Here is a 19,419-nt window from a genome sequence, read left to right on the forward strand (position 1 = left end):
GAACTGATTTTTCTCTATTTTACTAATGGAAGTGTTCAGAGATACACATTTTCCCCAAAGCACTTCTTTGACTGTATCCCATAAATTTTGATATGATGTCTCCTCATTATCATTGTCTTTAATGAAAATTGACAATTGTTTCTATAATTTCTTCCTTAACCCATATCATTTTTAGAATTAGTTTCCAATTAGTTTGTGATTTATCTTTCCATGGACCCTTATTGATTATAATTTTTATTGAATTACAATCTGAAAAGGATACATTTATTATTTCTGCTTTTCCTCTATTTGGTTGTAAAGTTTTTATGCCCTACTACTTTGTTTTTGTGTAGGTACCATGTACTACAGAAAAGAAAGCATATTCCTTTTTAACCCTATTCAATTTTTTTCCAGAGATCTATTCAATCTAACCTTTTAAAAAATTCATCCAGTTCCTTTACTTCTTTCTTCTTTACTTTTTTGTTAGATTTACCTAGTTCTGAGAAGGGAAGGTTGAGGTCCCCCACTAGGACAGTTTTACTGTGTATTTCCTCCTGATCTATAGTGATCTAAGAATGAGGGTGGTGTTGAGCAATTCTTAAATCTTACTTTCATTGGAACATGTTCAAAGAACGAATAACAACCATACTCATTTGGGGATAGAATCCTATCTTACCCCCTAGAAAAGTAAGTAGGAGAAGAAGAAGATGGAAGGAGGAAGTGGAAGTGTGATTATAAAAGCAAAACACTTGTGAGGAGGGACAAAGTGAGAGGAAAGAAAAAGAGCAGACTCAAAGGAGGAAAATAAGAGGGAGGTAAAAACACACATGTGAATGGGAATGGGATCAACTCATCTATAAAATGGAAGCAGAGAGAATAGTGAATTAAAAAGCAGAAGAATGCTATGAAATGTTGTTTACAAGAAACACATTTGAGGCAGGGAGAAACACAGAGTAAAAGTAAGGGAATGGAGCAGAATCTATTGTGGTTTGACTGAAATTTTAAAAAAGCAGGTGTAGCAATCATGATCTCAGACAAAGATAAGGAAGTTTTATGTGTGACTGCTTTGATCTCATTGCCCCTTTCTAAGTCTGCACCTTGCTTTCCTTTATCTCCATAATAATTTGTTATGATTAGGGTTTTTGTGGAGTTTTATTGTTGCTATTTGCTCATTTTTCCACTTCTTTTAACCTTTCTATACCTTTTTTTTTACTTTTATCTTCATGGTGGGCTCCATTCTCAGGATAGAGGAGGCACTCTCATTTTTCCTTGCTGTTAACCTCAGCTCTAGTTCTGGGTTTCTGCAAGTTCTAGTTCTTCCAAAGTGGTGTGATGGCCTTTGGGCTAAGAGCTCTGAAAGCCACCTTCTCCTGCTGATTCAGTCTCCTATAGAGTCTGATGATGGCTTCCAAGACTCAGAGCTTCATGGGATACCTTATACTATGGCTTAGGAACCACTTCAAGTCTGGGCAAGGGCTCTAAGCCTTACTCTGGGCTTAAACAGGCCAGGTGCAGTAAAGACTGCGTGGCACTGGGGCTTGGGGCTTCAGTGCAGCTTTGGGCAGGGTTCTGGGCCTCCCCTTGGGCTAGAACCAGCCAGATACACTATGGAATGCCTTGTACTAGGGCTGTAGGGTTCAGATCTACACTGCAGGACTGGGTGAGGGCTCAGAGTCTAACTCTGGGATTATACCAACTAGGTACACTGTGGACTGCCCTGTAATGGAGCCTGGGGCTTCATTGTAGGCTTGAGTAGGGCCTCTGGGTCTCCCCTTGGGGTTACGTGCATCAGGCACACCATGGACTGCTTTATGCTAGGGTATGGGGCCTTATTTCAGGATTGCACTAGAGCTTGGCACTTCAAGGGGTGGGCCCGGGGTACTTTGCTGTTGACTTGGGCAGGGTCTCTGGTCTTGAAGTTGGCTTGGGCCCAAGTTCAGAACCTAGAGTAGTAGATGGGGGGTTGGGGGAAGATTACTGTTAGCTTATGCTGGCACTCCTTGATGCAGCTTTACTGCCAGCTGTGCCCCCCTCTCACCCCAGTGAAATAGACCCTCTCTGTCTAACTTTCAAGTTGTTTTCTGCAGAAGGGTTGCTTCATTCCATCCTCTTTTTTGGTTCTATCACTCCAGTATTAATTCAGAAGCATTATTTTAAGGTTGTCTGGAGAGGATTCTCAGAGTGTTTCCAGCTTTCCTTGGTGCTACTCCGCCATCTTGACTGCACCCCACCCCCAGGTCTGTGCTTATGAAATATCCCTTTAATGCTGTTTGGAGATGGGATGTGCAGAGATTTGAGTCAGTAAACCAGGTAGGAGACAATTAAAATAGTCTAGGTGAATGCTAACCAGAGCCTGGTTGCTATGATGTGAGTAGAGAAAAAAGAGCAAATAGAAAAGATATTGTAGAAGTAGAAAGAGCAAGAGCTGGCAACTATTTGAATATCTGGGATGAGAGAAAGTGAGAAAATTACATTAAAGATACAAATCTAGGAGAGCAGAGCAGCTAGATGGCTCATTAAACCTGGAGTCAGGAAGACTCATCTTCCTGAATTCAAATCTGGTCACAGACACATACTAGCTCTATGACCTTAGAAAAGTCAATTTACCCTATTTATCTCAATTTCCTCATCTATAAAACGAATTGGAGAAGGCAATAATGAACCACTCAAATATCTCTGCCAAGAAAATCCCAAATAGGATCACAAGGAGTCAGACATGACTGGAAAAACAACAGAAGAATTGTGGTGCCCTCAACAGGAATGAGGCATTTTTATAAAAAGGAAATTGGGGAGAGGGGAAGATTTTGGTGATGCTGAGTTGAAAATGTTTCTGTAAATTATAAAACCTGGATCCGCATCCCATCTCTGTACTAGCAATGTGATCCTGGACAAGTTTCTTCAAGGTTCTCACTTGGAGATTAGCATACATCAGAATCATTGTCAGGAAAATGATTTGTTAATAGTAAAATATTATGTATAAACTGGACCATTACTAGTCTAACCAGGCCCCTATACATTGCAATAATGCTTGTTTTCTGTTCCTAACCACTTATATACTCCCCGTTACACAGTGCCTTAAAGAGGAGCCAGACTCTGGAGTTACATGACCTGCTTTTACATCCCAACCTTATTTCCTGTATGACCTTGGGCAAAGCACAACCTCACTCAGTATTAGTTTCCTCATTTGAAAAAAAAATAGGATTAAACTAAATCAGAGGCATCAGACACATGGCCAATGCATGCAGCCCACAACTCTCAAAGATCATCTGAACCAGGTTAAAATGTAATGGGGAAACATTTAACCAAATAAATAAAAATACAATAAAACACAGATCCTGTCAATCCATGTTTTCTAGATAAATGTGTGCCTTTGTTGATCTTCAGTCCTATCCAACTCTTCATGACCCTATATGGGATTTCTTGGCAAAGGTGCTAGAGTGGTTTGCCATTTCTTTTCCAGTTCATTTTACAGCTGAGAAAATTAAGGGAAATGGGATTAAGTCACTTACCCAGGGTCAGGCAGCTAGTATGTGTCTTAAAGCCAGGTTTAAATTCTGGTCTTCCTGAAATCAGGGCCAGCACTCTGTCTACTGTGCTACTCAGCTGCCCCCCAATATGTACCCACAGAGATCCTTATATACAGCTTGGTGGCCCTGTTTCTATTTTGTCACCATTGGACTAAATGAACCTGGAGATCCTTTCAAACTTGAGATCTGTGATCCTATAATCCTGTCATTCCTGTAATCCTGTGAATACTGAGCTCCCTGCCTAACTTCCTATATGCCTTTAAACTAGTTAATGGACCATCCTGTTACAAAATGGCAACACTGAAGGGAACCATTTGTTATAACAATCCAGGAGTTCTATTCAGGGAATTACAATTTCAAATAACCCAAAGTGAGTGGGGAAAAACACAAGGCAGATATAAGTATACACTTGCAGGTTGCCAATAGCAACTTGCCCAGGAAATCACGTAGACTATCTTGGGCATGTCTACACTTGGAGACATTGGTGAACTGGTCTTTTACCAACAATGAAACCCAGCAGATGACAGTGTAAGTGGCACATTAATGAACTAAATTGCAAAGAGAACAAAAAGAAAGTCTCCAGCACATGGGGTAAACCCTCAACGTAAGCTTTTGGGGAAAAGACAACTAGGAATTCCGTAGGATTGAGCAGATGCCAAGAGCCTGAGACCTGCCTCTCTAGAGGTAATATCTCCATCAGGAAAATCATGAATCCTTCAAAACACCAAAGGAGGGGGCAGCTGGGTAGCTCAGTGGATTGAGTCAGGCCTAGAGATGGGAGTTCCTAGGTTCAAATCTGGCCTCAGACACTTCCCAGCTGTGTGACCCTGGGAAAGTCACTTGACCCCCATTGCCTAGCCCTTACCACTCTTCTGCCTTGGAACCAATACACAGTATTGATTCCAAGATGGAAGGTAAGGATTTTAAAACAAACAAACAAATAAATAAATCTTAGCTAATTGATCTCAGACACTTCCTAGCTGTGTGACCCTGGGCAAGTCACTTGGCCCCCATTGCCTAGCCCTTACCACTCTACTGCATTGGAACCAATACACAGTATTGACTCCAAGATGGAAGGTAAGAGTAAAAAAAAAACACCAAAGGAGCCATCCCTGATTAGTTTGGTCCATCTTATTTCCCATCATTAACCTAAATGCATTTTACCCAACTGAAAAAACTCATTAACCAAAGTTCTTTTCTCTTGTTGTTCATGCAGAATTCTTGTGAAATTAGATTCTTTCCTTCAAAGTTTGCTTTGACATTTTCAAGATGCCAGACCTGGAATGTCAAAACCTAGAAATGATGTTTTCTACAACATGAAATGGAAATGTTTCAGGCTCAGGAATATTGGGTTCTCAGTGATGTCCCTTGGCCTCGGGAATACCTCCACCTTGCATTCAACCTCAACCTGCCTCTTTATTGCTATTATTATCCATATTCGCTTAGAAGTAGAAATTCTTTGTGATATAATATATATCATATAATATATATGTAATATATAAATGCTCCTTGTCCTGCCCCTCAATCCACAGGAGAGGATTAGAGAAGCGCTGGCCGTGGTTCTATTTCTTGTTCCCTTTGAATTCTACCTTACCCATCTGTTCTAACTTTGGTCAGCCTCCCTTGCTCCTGTGGCACAAGCACTGCCTGGCATTTACACAGATGTAGGCAATGACACCCTTCAGGGGCCAGTACTCACAGTCTGACTCACAGGGTACTATAGCCCATTGTCTACACAGGTGCCACCTAGACAAGCAAGCAGGAGCTGTGCACACCAAGTGATGTACACCCAGTTTCTAGAGGCAGATTAATAACTGGGTTTTCCATCTTTGCCATGGACTGGTTGAGCTCCCAACATTTACCAACAAAACCCAGCCAAAGGCGGGCAATGTCCCTGGGACTCTTCCTGCCATTCACTCTTGCACTGCCTCCTTCTCCAAGAACAGTATCCCTGCTGTTGGGGCAGCATGTCTGCTTGTCCAGAAAATTAAAAGTCAGACTTTTCATGGCAAGTGGCCATGAGGTTACCATCTGAATGAGTGACATGGTCTTAAAAAGACTCATCATTCTCTGCAAGACCTTTTTGGTAGGAACTGACTCTTACTTCTTGACAAGGAGCAATTCAAACTACCGTGCCTTTTAGTTTCCAAAGAAAGACCTTGAACTCTGGGTTCAATCAGCTCTTCAGTTACTGACAGTTCTAGAAAAATATTGGCTCAGATTCTAGTAAAAAGCTGTCAGAGGATGCTCAGGAGCAAGACAGCAAAATCAACTTTTGACCTTTCAGGGATTTCTCTTGCCATTCCACCAGGTCATTTCAGTCGTGAAATTTAAATTTAAATCTTTTTTTTTTTTATAAAACTAGCCACCCAGATTCCTAAGCAAGAATGTGACCTAGTTATTTGAGAATTAGGAGAGGTGAGGAAGAGGAGCAGGGGACAAGGATTATCTGGAGATCCCCTCACAAAGGTTCTATCCAGTTGCCATATGTAAACAGGCAGCTGACTCCCCAATTTTAGCAAGATTCTCAGGCTTCTAAGAGTAAAAATGAGCATCCTCAAAAGGAGCAAAATGGTGGAGTTGAGATTCTCCATAGACTGAGCTGTTCCACATCCTGTGTTAGCCTGGGGCAAAGACCTTGAGAGAAACTATCTAGGAGAGGGATCATGGTATTATAGGAAGAACATTAGATTTGGAATCAGTGGTCATGAATTCCAATCTCAGGTACCTGTGTGATCCTATAAGACACTTACCTTCTTGAAGGTTTAATTTTCTCATCGATAAATATGAAAGAGCTGGATCGGGGGACCTCACAACCACCTTCCAGCCCATTCTATAATCGTGACCTACATGCACTTAGCTACCAGATTCCCTACGCTATATATGACTTCTCCTTACCCTATTTTATTATCTAATGACTGACAATTTCACTCTTTGCCTTTATAAAGTCAAACTGTAGTCAGGAGGTAAAATGTGAAATAATTTTCCTACGTCTCCTTCCCACCTCTACTCCCATTCTCCAATCAATAAAGAATGAACTCTACCACTCCAAGACCAACACATCGAAGGCTTTGGTCTACTCATAAATGTCTACGTCTTCGTTTTTTGGAGTTAGCCCTTCCTGTGTGGTAAGAGTGAGGGCAGCTGAGCTTGAGTCACTAGAGGGAGGTAAATGTAGTCATCTGGGACAAGGGAAAAAATCATTAATAATTAATTTGTTAGCTTTATATGCCCACCATTTACTAGCCACAGGATGTGACTACAAAGAGAGAGGGTTGATCCCATTCCCAAACAGAGAAGGAAAGAGAATAAACTGTAAAGGAATGAGACTCACCACAGAGAGGCAAGCCAATTTATCAGTGGGCACAGGAAGGCAGCAGTTGCTGCCAACAGCCCTAATGAGAACACCAACCTTTCCTCTCTGGGGTTTTCTATAAGGAACATACAAAAGCAGGGAAACCCAGAAGCTCTGAGCTGTTGTTAAGGCAGGTACATTATACTGCACTGCAGGAAACTGGAGGGAAGGAAAGCAAGAAAGCTAGATAAGCTGTCTCAACAAGACAGAGCAGTGCAGCTCTGAGGATCTGTTGGTTTTCTGTGTCTTTCCCTGTGTTATCAGAGTGTCCCCCTTTGTTATGCATGTCCCTGGGAATGTCTTTTGTACCAACCTGTACTATAAGGTACCTCAGACCTTGGCACAAAAAATACTGAGGGCTGTACAAAATGGCGCCAGGCCAGCACCTTGGAGTCCTTGGCAATACCTTCTGAGCCCTCTCCTGTTCTGAGAATATCTGTATCAGAAGTCTTAGATTCCAACATCAGCCAGGGATGAGCCTCTCATGCAGGGCGTCATGGAACAAACGCCGGGGACCAAAAAACCCACCACCAAAAAGTCTAAAGTAAGGGAGACGTGGATGAATTCCTTAAAGGCCTGAAGTCCAGAACGACTCTTTATGGCCTGGTCAAGAGACCCTACAACTAAGCACTAGGGAAGCTGATTCTAAAAAGGTACAAATAGGCTTTGCCGAGCCAAATTCATCAGCTGGAGATAATAGAATTTGCCCCAGAAAATAGAGTCAATGACTTCAAGAATGAGAAGAGTGGAGGGAGGGTAAATCAAGGAAAAGCAAAGTGATAAAAAAGACAATAAGGCTCTTAGTCTCTGGGTGGAACTAGGAAAGCCTCAGGATGTCTCCCTCTGTTCACTATTTTAACTTGATGTATAGGCCACTATAATGTTTGACAATAAAGTCCTTGGAAATGCCCACTTGGAGGGCTGTGCTATTTTTAAGGAGCAGGAAAAGAGACAAAAGGATAGCCTGGGACAAGAATTTAAAAATCTCTTCTGCAAGCTAAGATAAAGGAATCAGGGCTTATTGAGGAGCAGCGGTGGCAGAAAGAAAACAGGAGGGGACACTATTGAGTCCACTAGGGCTTCTTGGAGAAAGGAGAGTCTGACCCTACCTGGTACCTTGACATGGCACTCTAGTAACTCTCCAAATACTATATCATTCAATCAATAAATATTGATTAGATACCTACTACGTGCCAGGCATTGTGCTTAGATCTGGAGGTACAAAAAGAGGGCAAAGGCAGTCCCTGCCCTCAAGGAGCTAACAATTTAATGAGGGAGATCCATTATTTATTATGATGGTGATTCTATAATATATATCATCTAACTTATTACATCACATTATTCCCTTTTCTTCTCCAACATAACTGACTCAAAGACTAACAATTGATGTTTCTCCTTATCTCTACAGATTCGAAATGTAGCTGCCAACCTCTGTGTAGACAGCAAACATGGTGCCACGGGGACTGAACTGAGGCTGGACATCTGTGTAAAGGACGGCTCTGAAAGGACATGGTCCCACGAACAGGTACTTTAGTCAAACACACACACAAACTGAGAAAAGTATAACTGAGGCATGGTGAGAAAGCTTTGATCTAAGGAAGGAGTCACAAGACCACAATCATAATCCTGGCACATGTCAAGCTTTGTGATGTTGGGCAAATCACTTTATTTTAATTCTGTCAGCTTCCTCCTACTGGTTAGGGAGAAGTCAGTAGCAATAGCTAACACTGCAGTTATCTAGCCTAACCATCTCATTGTTTTCAGAAAGGGAAACTGAGGCTTAGAGATAATATATGTAAAGATGCCTTTTATTTTTATTTTTTAATTTTATGAGATTTTTTTTTTGAAAATTTTATTTAGTCCATTTAAAACATTATTCCTTGGTTACAAGAATCATATTCTTTCCCTCCCTCCCTCTCCCCACCCCTTCCCAAAGCCGGCATACAATTCCACTGGGTATTACATTAAAGATGCCTCTTAAAAGGGATAAAATGCCATAAGGTGGTAACAAATTGAAATTTTTGATGATTAAAAGTTTATAATAAAAAATAAAGCATAAAAAGCTTTACAAATACAATAATGGTAGCAACAATTCCTGTCCTCTTTCTAGTTCTGAACCTACAGGTTAGTTTACAAACCCAGATAAGCCTTGGAGCTACATGAAGCTCCAACTCTACCAGCTAGAATTTTTAAAATAGTTTTAGCAAAGCATTCTAGTATGATAAGAGTCTAACATGTGCAAATTCAATTCAGCAAGTATTTATTAAATACATTCATTGGACTGGATAACTAGGTGGCATAGTAGATAGAGTGCTGGGCCCAGAATAAGGAAGATTCATCTTCCTGTGTTCAAGTCTGTCCTCAGATGTTAGCTGTATGATCCTGGGCATGTCTCTTACCCCTCTTGGCCCCAGCTTCTTCATCTATAAGATGAACTGGAGAAGGAAATGGCAAACCATCAGTATCTTTGCCAGGAAAACCCCAAACAAGGTCACAAAGAGATAGGCACAACTGTAATATATCTGTGAGACCAGGGATATAGAGAGGAAAAAAATGAAAATTCAGCATCTGCTCTAAAGGGGCTTGCATTAACCAGAGAAGGTCAGGAGGAAGTGTATGAAGGCAAGTGGGCATTATGGGCTTCATGGGAACTTCTAGCATTCTCTCACAGTGGAGAGATTAGGGCTGGAGAGGTTAGCCACATCTCCACCATGCTCCAATGGATTGGTATTATTATGATCTATTACAAGCAAACATCTGACTCTTGACTAGCTCTTGGATTAGACAACCCCATAAATTCAGGTTGGATCTAGGACAGCTTCCTGTTTTACTTCTGGAACATGACCTGGAAAATATTCTCTCTTCCCAGGAGATTCCTCCTCCAGAGGCCACATTACCTGCCCCTAATCATCACATTCACTCCCCTCTGCAGAGAAGGGATGCATCCCATTGTCTCTTTAAGTTCCCTTACCAAAGAACTTCCTGGACTGTCACAGCCACCTTTCAATCTTATTTAAGCAATCATCTGGGCAAGACAACCCCTTGAGACCATACAGCAGAAATATTTTCTTTCTCTTTGGAGGGAAAAAAAAATTCTGTTCTTGGTGACAATAATTATATGGCCATCTCTTGTAGTTGAGTGGTTCAAAGGATGGGTATGGTACACTCAAGATGGCATGCATTGCTCACCTGTCTTGTTATTTATTATTATTATAGTGTGTTATTATGAATCCTGGAGAATAAGCCAACTTAACTCATACTTTTTTATAAGAACCTAATTAATTCTACAAAAGTGGTATTGGTCTATCAAGTCACATGAGTAACAGCTGGAAGCCCTGAGGCTATTTAGCCTGGCAAAGAAAAGAAAGACGGGACATATATAAGTGTTTTCAAGTTGTTTTTCAACTTACATTTTCAAAGAGGCCAGATGACATCATGGGGCCGTGCCTTGACTTGTGGGCAAACTGGATTTAAGGGAAGCAGAATTCAAGTACTAGAAGGCTTTTAGAAGGGAAATTAGACTTCTCTTCTCTTTAGCTCTAGTGCCAGGAGTGATGAGTTGAAATTACCAAAAGGAAAAATTTAGGCTTGATGTAAGGAAAAGCATTCTCACCAACAGAGCTCTTTGGAAGAGGAATTGGCTGCTGAGATCCCTCTGGGAGATCTTTCAGCAGAGATATGTTATGCTAGGAATCTCTTTGGGCTAAGAGGTGGGGCAAGAGGGGAATTAAATGGCGGTTGCAATTTTGTCCAACTCTCAAATTCTTGCTTTTGTTGCTTCACCAATGTGAAAGCCATGTTTCTCCAAGTAAGTTGTAAGGTTTGGGGTTTTTGGTTTTGGTGAGGAGGGGGGGACTTGAGACTCCTGCTATAATTACAAATGAATGAAATCTTCCTCTCTACATTCTAGTGGAAGTGATCTGTTGGCTCCCCGGCATGTGTTAATCAAAGTCCACAATGATTCTGTTCAGAAAAAAACAAATCCACATAACTTCTTCTTGGCACAATTGTGCAACTGAGAATCCAAAATCGTCTTCAGTCCAATACAAAGTATAACCACTGTGTCACTTAAATTTCAGTGACAGTTTGTGCTTCCAAGAGAAGCTCCAAGATTTCCTTCCAGCTCTAAATGCATGTCTCCCCAGACCACCCCCCAAAAAATGTGCATCAAGCTTTTAGGAAACTAGCATTCTCCGAAGGTCATAGTGGAGGGCTTATTGCAATGAAGTCGCGTTATGTTTGCGCCTGTGTTTGAGAGAGAGAAATAGTGAACTCTCCCTCTATCTCAGCCCATCTGAACAAGAAAATAATATTATGAGAGCAGCCAGGGAGCACTCTCAGCCAGATAAGTTGCATCTGAAGCTAGACTGAGCTATCAAGATGGCTTGAATTTTTCTCTGCTGAGTAACTCCCTGAAAAGCAATTACGTTCCACATACAAATCCCACTCCGTTGCCGAGAGCGGCAGATAGAAGCTGAAGTGAAGTCACGGCAAAGTTAATTGTGTAGCAGTTAACTTTAAAAATCCTATTCGAACATCTCCAGAATTGTGCCTCTTGCTTCTTTTCTTTGCCTGGTCTGTAGTTCAACAGAGAGTCAGCAGAGGGCAGCACCAGACAGGAGGAAAAGCCCGCTCGGGTGAACCGAGAGGTAGAAAGGTTAATGGCTTTTTAACACAGAGATTTCCAGTCTCCAGAGACCCAGAAGATGGAGCTTTTCGGAGATTAAGCCAGGCTGACAGGAGGGAAAGAATTAATCATATTTGAAATACAGATCGCAGTAAATTGATTCTGAGGTTAAAATAGTACAATCTTTTATTTTGCAGTAATGAACCGAGGGCGGGATTCGCCGCGGTGCCCAATACAAGCTGGTAGTTTTACTTGTAGATTTCACTCGTGAAATGAGACAGGAAGTGTCAGGGCAAACATTGTCCGGGGATTATTCCGTTTTCTAATTCAAAGAACAAGAATGCAAGCCCTTTCTTTCCTGGATGAAAGGGCCGCTTTCCAAAAAGACAAAAGCAAAGACCAATGAATTTGAAGCTCCTTTATTATATCTTTTGAGCCTTAGGTGTAGTAAAGGATAAGGGGCATTCGCAAAGAAAGGAAAATGGGTAATTCTTTCTGCTAGCCAGATCTGTTTGATTCTTTGCCATTTTTTAATAGCATTCTACATGGTTTGATTTTTTTTTTTTAGTTTCCTCTAGAGACCAAAAATGATTTTTTTTTTTCAAACAAATGTCTAATGATACAAAGTAGTATTAGATCTCAAAATAAAAATTAGGACCCCAAAGAAGCTCGGATAATAAAAAGTGGGAGATGTAGAAAGGAGGAAAACCTGGTCTAAGTAGCCTATCTTTATCTTTCTTCAATGTATACTTGGGAAACCATTAAGCCATGAAAGGGAAATAATTCTGTGTCCACTTTTTGGCTTCTATCATGGAAACTGAGGGATTCTCCCAACCCAGGATCATTAGTGACCGTGCTGGCATGAAGATAAATTGAAGTCAACATAAATGGTGAAAGGACAACTTGCTGTGATAAATGGGTTCCATCTACCAATGAAATGATCAGAGATTCAGTATAAGGAGGAATCAGTCCTGAGGACTAAGCATAGTGTTTCAAGAAAAGTTGAAGCAAACACTCATCTTCATGTGAAAAATATAAAGATTTCTCAGTTCATCTGAGATGAAAGCAATAAATGTTTCTGCAATGTCAGCTCTGCTGTGTCTATTTAGTACATTAGAGTGTTCCAAAACAGACTGAAGATACTGCATCCATCCTTGGTATTAATGAAATAGCAATAGATCACTATGCTGCTTGGTGTGGTGGATACAGGACCTTGGAAGAGCTGAGTCTGAGACCAGCCTCTGATGCCCAATGGATATGTGATCCTGAGGGAAATCACTTACCCCTCGGGTCCTTGGGCAGCTCTCCAAGACTAAATACATTTTCCATCCAGGTTTCATCTGCTTTGCTAGAAGGAGTTTGCACACCAAGAGTTTCCTCCACTGATAAAATCAAAAGTCTGGATTGATAAAAAACAAACAGGGCCATCCCATCCCAATGGGAGGAATAATTAATATCCATTATTGACAAGTTTGATTCAAATCTGAAGAGTCTGACAGAAACCAGATGAAAAATTCAGCTGATGATTGTTTTTTGTGCTTAAAAGATAGAATGATAAAATCTCACCCAAACAAAAATTAATTAATTGAACCATTCTATAATCAGGTGTTGGAGCAAATCCAGACCCCCCCAAAAAATGGGCTTTGAAGCTTCGTCCTTGACCCTATTTTGCTGAAATTTATAAACAAAATTTTATCACCTTAAAAAAAAAAAATGAGATGAAGATGTAGGTAGGTGATCCAGTGATTAGAGCACCAGGTCTGGAGTCCAGAGGACCAGGGTTCATATCTGGCTATTTTCATATTTATATCTTCCTAGCAGTGTGACCCTGGGCAAGTCACTTGGCCCTATTTGCTAGCCCTTGCCCTTCTATCTTAGAGTTGTTACTGGGACAGAAAGTCAAGGTTAAAAAAAAAAGAGAGAGTTGAAATTCTAAGTGATATTTGACACTTCAGAATAGGCTAATTGTCTTTGACATGATCAAAAGAAACCTGGTTAATGGGGGGCCTAGATCTAGAGCTGGAATGGACCACCAGGGCCACCCCTTCCAGTCCTTTCACTTTACAGGTGGGGAAAATAAGACCATAAAGGGAAATTACTTACCCAAGGTCATACAGATACTATGTGGCAGCACTAGGTTAATGAGTTTCGAAGAGGTATGATTTCTCTGCTCATGAGTCATATCCCTATAATAACAGAAAAGAAGCTCTTGGAGGCCTAGGCTAATTTTGTCTGTTGTGATATCCTCAACAACAACTAGCATAGCACCTTACACATCGTAAATGCTTCATAAATGCTTGTTGAGTGAATGAACAAGCAAAACAGTTGTTCTAATAAGTGGAAAATATATCGCCTTGGCAGCTGTGAACTACAATTAAATGCCGGGAAAGAATCAGAGCAATTACAGTTCTCACACTGAAAAGTACATTGGAGGCCATTTAGTCCAATCCCATAATTTTTTCAGATGTGGAAACTGAGTCCCAAAGAAATAATTTGCCCAAAGTCACAGAGGTAGTAGGCTTAGGGGTGGGATTCTGGTTATATACAGTGGAATCACTGTATTCTACTACTCCCTCAACTGTATTGAAGAGAGGAGAGAGAATTTATTAAGTTATTAAGTATGAAATTATTAACTCCTCTTCCTGAGTTCAAATCTGACCTCAGATACTTCCTACCTATGTTACCCTGGACAAGTCACTTAACACTCTTTGCCTCGGTTTCCTCATCTGTAAAATGAACTGGAGAACAAAATGGCAAACTGCTTCCATACCTTCGCCTAGAAAACCCCAAATGGTGTCACAGAAAGTTGAACACGAGTGAACAACAACAAAAATGAGTGACTGGCACTTTGCTAGGTTAATGGCTACACATGGAAGCAAAGGAAACAGTCCCCGGCCTCAAGGAGTTTATATACTAACCAGAGGAAGGAGCTAGAAAAGGGCTGGAGAAGGATACAGTTTGGCAATAGAAGTGAAGGAATGGCCTGCCTCTAAGCAAAATAAGACAAAAGCTTACTTATCTGAGCCCCAGATGGTTCTCAAGGAAAAATGGGCTTTGAAGCTTCTTCCTTGACCCTATTTTGCTGAAATTTGTAAACAAAATTTTATCACCTTAAAAAAAAAATGAGATGAAGACATTTTCAGTGACCCAGTGGATGGAGCACTAGGTCTGGAGTCGGGAGGACCAGGGTTTTAGGGGAGGGGGAGGAGGAAGAGGATGCTAGAGAGAGGGAAGTGGGAGCAGGCAGCAGGGTTCAGAAGCAAACCTACAGCTCCAAAGCAACTATGGTTTTATAGGCATTAATACTGCCTCCATTAGAGGAGATTGAGACTTCTCTCCATGCCTTGGTAGAAGGTTTTCTTGAGTAACTGCACCCACCAAAGTTCCTTATCTGGTGGCCAGCCTCTGGTGATGGTTCACCACAAGTTTAACCAGACTGGTCCTTATGTTAGGCATCCCAGACTGGAATGGGAAGACCCACTAATGCTTTCTTCCACTAATGTATTCTTCAAAAGCACCAAAATGAAGTCCCAAAGTAAGGTCTCTTATTCTTCAGTTGTTTTTTCAATCACGTCTGACTCTTCATGACCTCATTTGGGGTTTTCTTGGCATAGCTACTAGAATGGTTTGCCATTTCCTTCTCCCACTCATTTTACAGGTGAAGAAATCAGGCAAAAAGGGTTAAGCGGCTTACTTAGGGTCACACAACTAATAAGTGTCTGAAGTCAGATTCGAACCCAAGAAGATGAGTCTTCGCGACTCTGTCCCCTGCACCACCTAGCTGCCCAAAGATCTCTAGTGGACATTAATAATAATGAGTGTAAAAGCATCATTATAAAAGCCCACATGTGTAAAGCATTTTAAGATTTATAAAATATTGTCCTTGTAATAAAAGCAATGTTATGAGCAAAAGATGAAATAACTAAGGAAGCAAAGGTTTAATCTTCTAGAAATATTGATTTATTAAGCCCAATAAATTGGAACCAAATCTCTTCTCTAGTTTATGGCCAGACTTTGAATACAGAGGAGATAATTATACATTAAGAAAACTAATCAAATAACAACAATTAATTAAAAGTAAGAAATGCAACATGAGATTATCTGGTTTCTAATTTGATAAAAGATGCAGGTTAGAAGGGCAAGAATGAACAGGAAGAGTTCTCTGAATACAGAAAACTAGGTATTTCACTCTTCCCTAAGCATCTGTGAACATCCAAATGACCTGCAAACAATAACTGATCAGTATGGAATGGTTTTCAACTAAGACATAGAGGTTGCTTGAGATGTACAATTATAAGAAAACTCCTTTCATCAGAACCACATTTCTAGTCAATAGAACCTAGGTTCTTGGTTATGAGTCTCTAAGCAGAGGGTTGGGGTGATCCAGTTTCCCAACCACACAAGGTTATAAGTTCAAACAATGCAATAAGGCTTTTTCCTAATTCCCACAATTGAGTAAACGCTCCTTACAAGACAGAATTTGGATTAGGCCCATAATAGAAAGGAAACTAAACTAGCTCCAGAATTGAGTCACAAGATGGAGTCAGTGCAGTTCATTCAATTCCCACAATTAACCACCTGTTGCCCTTAACTCCTATTTTCTAGCAGTGGTTAGTACAAAGATTGCTATCCTTACTTTTCCCTTGGTTAAGACATTCATTTTATTAGTGGAAGGAAAATGAAGGGTTAAAATCTCCTTCCATCAATGAAGTAGTACAATTCTTCTGCAATTTGGACTCTTAGGGAGTTCAGATAAAATGACTTTCCCAGAGCCACAAAGTTACTATGTTTCCAAGGCAAGACCTGAACCCAAGTCTCCCCTAAATCTGAGACCATCTCTTTATCCCCTGTGTATAATTGAAAATCTGTTACCCTAAAAAAAGAACTACATATCCCAAGAGCCCACAAACTTCCTGTCATTATATATTTCCTGTAGATAGAGGATAAAGGAAGTAGCCATTGAAGCTCCTCCTCTCTCTTTGGACATGATACAGCAATTAGTAGTGATGGTGTTGGCAACCACGAAGGGATGTGTAGTTCTTTTTTAGGGTAACAGATTTTCAGTTATATACCTGTGCCATGCTGCCTTTCAGTTCCACTTTACAGTTGAGGAAATGGAAGCTCAAAGACATGAAGTTACTCATCTAAGCTTAACAGATTGAAAAAGGGTCAGAGCTCAGAAACAAGTATTTTGATCAGCCACCTTTCCATCCTGCCATGCTACCATTCTTATAGATGAGTTCATTCCATTCATATTCAGAGTTATGATTACGAGCTGTGTATTTACCAGCATTTTGATTTCCACTCCTAGCCCTGCCTTTTTTTCTTTCACTATTTCCTTCTAAACCAATGTTTTGTTTTTAAATCAGTCCCCCTAATTTTCACCCTTTTTTATTTCCCTTTCTACCCCCCCTCCATTCTTATTCCCCTCTTATTTTCTTTAGTTTTTTTATATTACCTCCCCACCCTCTCCCTCCCTTCTTCTGCTGCTTCCCTCCCCAGCAGTCCATTTGTTACCCTTCTAATTCCCTATAGGGCACAAATCAATTCTCTGCCCCAATGGATTGGATTGTTCTTCCCCCTTTGAGTCAATTTCAATGCACATAAGAGTTGAGTTATTTCCTATCTCCAACTGTAACAGTTAAAATTTAGGAATATGGGGAGATTGAGGCAGGTAGAAATTAGTTTCTCTCTGCAAGGAGTATTATATTTTTTAGAGGTTTATTAAGGATTAAGGATTAAAGAATATACAAGTAAGAAACATGTGCCTAGGCCAGAGGCCTAGACAAAATAACCTCACATCATGGAAGAGACACCTCTGCTCCAAAACAGAAGTCCAAAAAGAGCCCCAAAAACCTTTGCCACCAGCTTAAATCCTTCCTCGATCTCGGCCCACCTCAGAATGCGTGAGATTACAAAGCATTTTGGAGAGGTGGAGCAAAGGCTTGTGGGGATTGTAGTCCTGTATTCGAGTCTATTTTTTACACAACCTCTTTACCCTTCCAATGTATTGATGTTCTCCCCACTCCCGCCATGAACTTCTTTGTGACATAAACTTAACCCCTTTTGTTTCTTTTCCCATTTTCATATTAACCTTTTTTTAGCTCTAGTTGTATACACACACACACACACACACACACACACACACACACACATATATATATATATATATATATACACATGTATGTATTTATGCATACATATATCTATTTACATATTTATGTCTTGGCATTTCATCTTATACAGTTTGTCACTGTAAGTGTAATTCTGCTAGCTGCCCAGGTGATAATAACATCTTTTAAGAGTTACCAATGACCTCTTTTCTTATAGGGATACATATCATTTTAACTTATTGGGTCTCTTAAAAAAAATTTGTGGTTTTTCTTTGCCTTTGTTTTTCTTTTTTCCCTCTTTCTTAATTACCTTTCAATGATTCTCTTGAGTTCTGTGCTTGGGCATTGAATTTTCTGTTCAGGTCTCGTCTTTTCTTTACAAATGCTTGGAATTCTTCTATTTTGTTAAATGTCCATACTTTCCCTTGTAAGAATATGGTCAGTTTTTCTGGGTAATTGATTCTTGGTTGTAGACCTAGTTCCCTTGCTTTCCAGAATATCATATTCCGTGCCTTTCAGTCATTCAGTATAGATGCAGCCAGATCCTGTGTTATCCTCACTGTGGTTCCATGGTATCTGAATGACTTCTTCTTAGCAGCTTGTAATATTTTTACCTTGGTCTGATAGTTCTTGAATTTGACTATAACATTTCTGGGTGTTGTCAGTTGGGGATTAAGAACAGGAGGTGATATGTGGATTCTTTCAATCTCCATTTTTCCCTCTTGTTCTAGAATATCAGGGCAGTTTTCTTGGACAATTTCCTGTAGTATGGCATCCAGGCTTTTTCTTTTGTCATGGTCTTCTAGTATGCCAATGATTCTTAAATTTTCTCTCCTGGAACAATTTTCTAAATCTTCTGTTTTGTAAATGAGGTGCTTCACACTTTCCTCAATTTTTTCATTCTTTTGGTTTTGTTTTATAGTTTTCTGCTGCCTTGTGAAGTCGCTTGCTTCTAATTGTTGTATTCTGCATATTAAAGACTGGATTTCTTCCCTGGCTTTTTGGTCATCCTTCTCCTTCTGGTCTGATTTTCTTTGGAGGTCATCTTTCATCTTCTCTGCCTCATCTTTCATTTTCTTTGCCTCATCTTTTGTCTCCTTTGCCTCATTTTCAACCTGATTAATTTTGGCTTTCAAGACACTGTTTTTTGTTTCCAGATGACTTATCTTGGTTTTAAAGTTCTTTTCCCAGTTATCTTCAGCCTCTCTTGTGTTTTGAATTGTATTTTGAGTTCTTCCAAAGCCTGTATCCAATTCACTGGAGTTTCTGTGTTTTTTCTTGGTATTCCTTCATCCTTCTGTTCCATTTGCTCTTTGTTCATTACCTGTATAGAAGCTGTCAATTGTAATTTTTTTCTTTTCCTGTTGTTTGCTCATATTTACCCCCTCCTTTACTCCCTGCAGTTGCCTGCGCTTTTGTTCCTCTCTTTTTTTTTTTGTGGGTTTGGGCTTTTCTGTCAGCCTTCATTCTTGGAGTTTTGTCAACAAATTTCTCAGCACAGTCTCTGGGGAAGGGATGTTGGAGCTTGAGCTTCCCTGCCCTCTGAAAGCTTTGATGAGATTAAGCCCAGAAGAGTTGCAGAGCTGGATGTGCCCTGAGGCCAAAACCTCGGGAAAGGGGGGGGGGGGGAATGGAGTGTCTCCACTGCTGCAACTAGGCTGCCCACTCTGCACTTCTCTAACTGCTTTCCCACCACCTGTTTGATGCTCTGAGCCTGGCACAGCTTTGCCCGCAAAGTACTCCCTCCAGACCAGCACCCTTGCCCTCCCAGAGGTTCCAGCTGCTCCTGGAGGCTTAGCGCTCTAGGTAGGATAGGGG

At 40.6% G+C, this 19,419-nt stretch overlaps 1 protein-coding gene across 2 annotated transcripts in view; it reads left to right on the plus strand.

The window, feature by feature from the left end:
• Nucleotides 1–19,419, plus strand: part of GALNTL6 (polypeptide N-acetylgalactosaminyltransferase like 6) — a 1,644,699-nt gene that overhangs the window by 1,597,587 nt on the left and 27,693 nt on the right. For both annotated transcript variants that reach the window (XM_056802912.1, XM_007496117.3), the window contains one exon: nucleotides 8,270–8,386. In XM_056802912.1, coding sequence (XP_056658890.1) covers nucleotides 8,270–8,386 — 117 coding nt within the window. The remainder of the gene's footprint in view (nucleotides 1–8,269; nucleotides 8,387–19,419) is intronic.

The sequence above is a fragment of the Monodelphis domestica genome, chromosome 6, assembly GCF_027887165.1.
Source record: "Monodelphis domestica isolate mMonDom1 chromosome 6, mMonDom1.pri, whole genome shotgun sequence".
Taxonomy (NCBI): Eukaryota; Metazoa; Chordata; class Mammalia; order Didelphimorphia; family Didelphidae; genus Monodelphis; species Monodelphis domestica.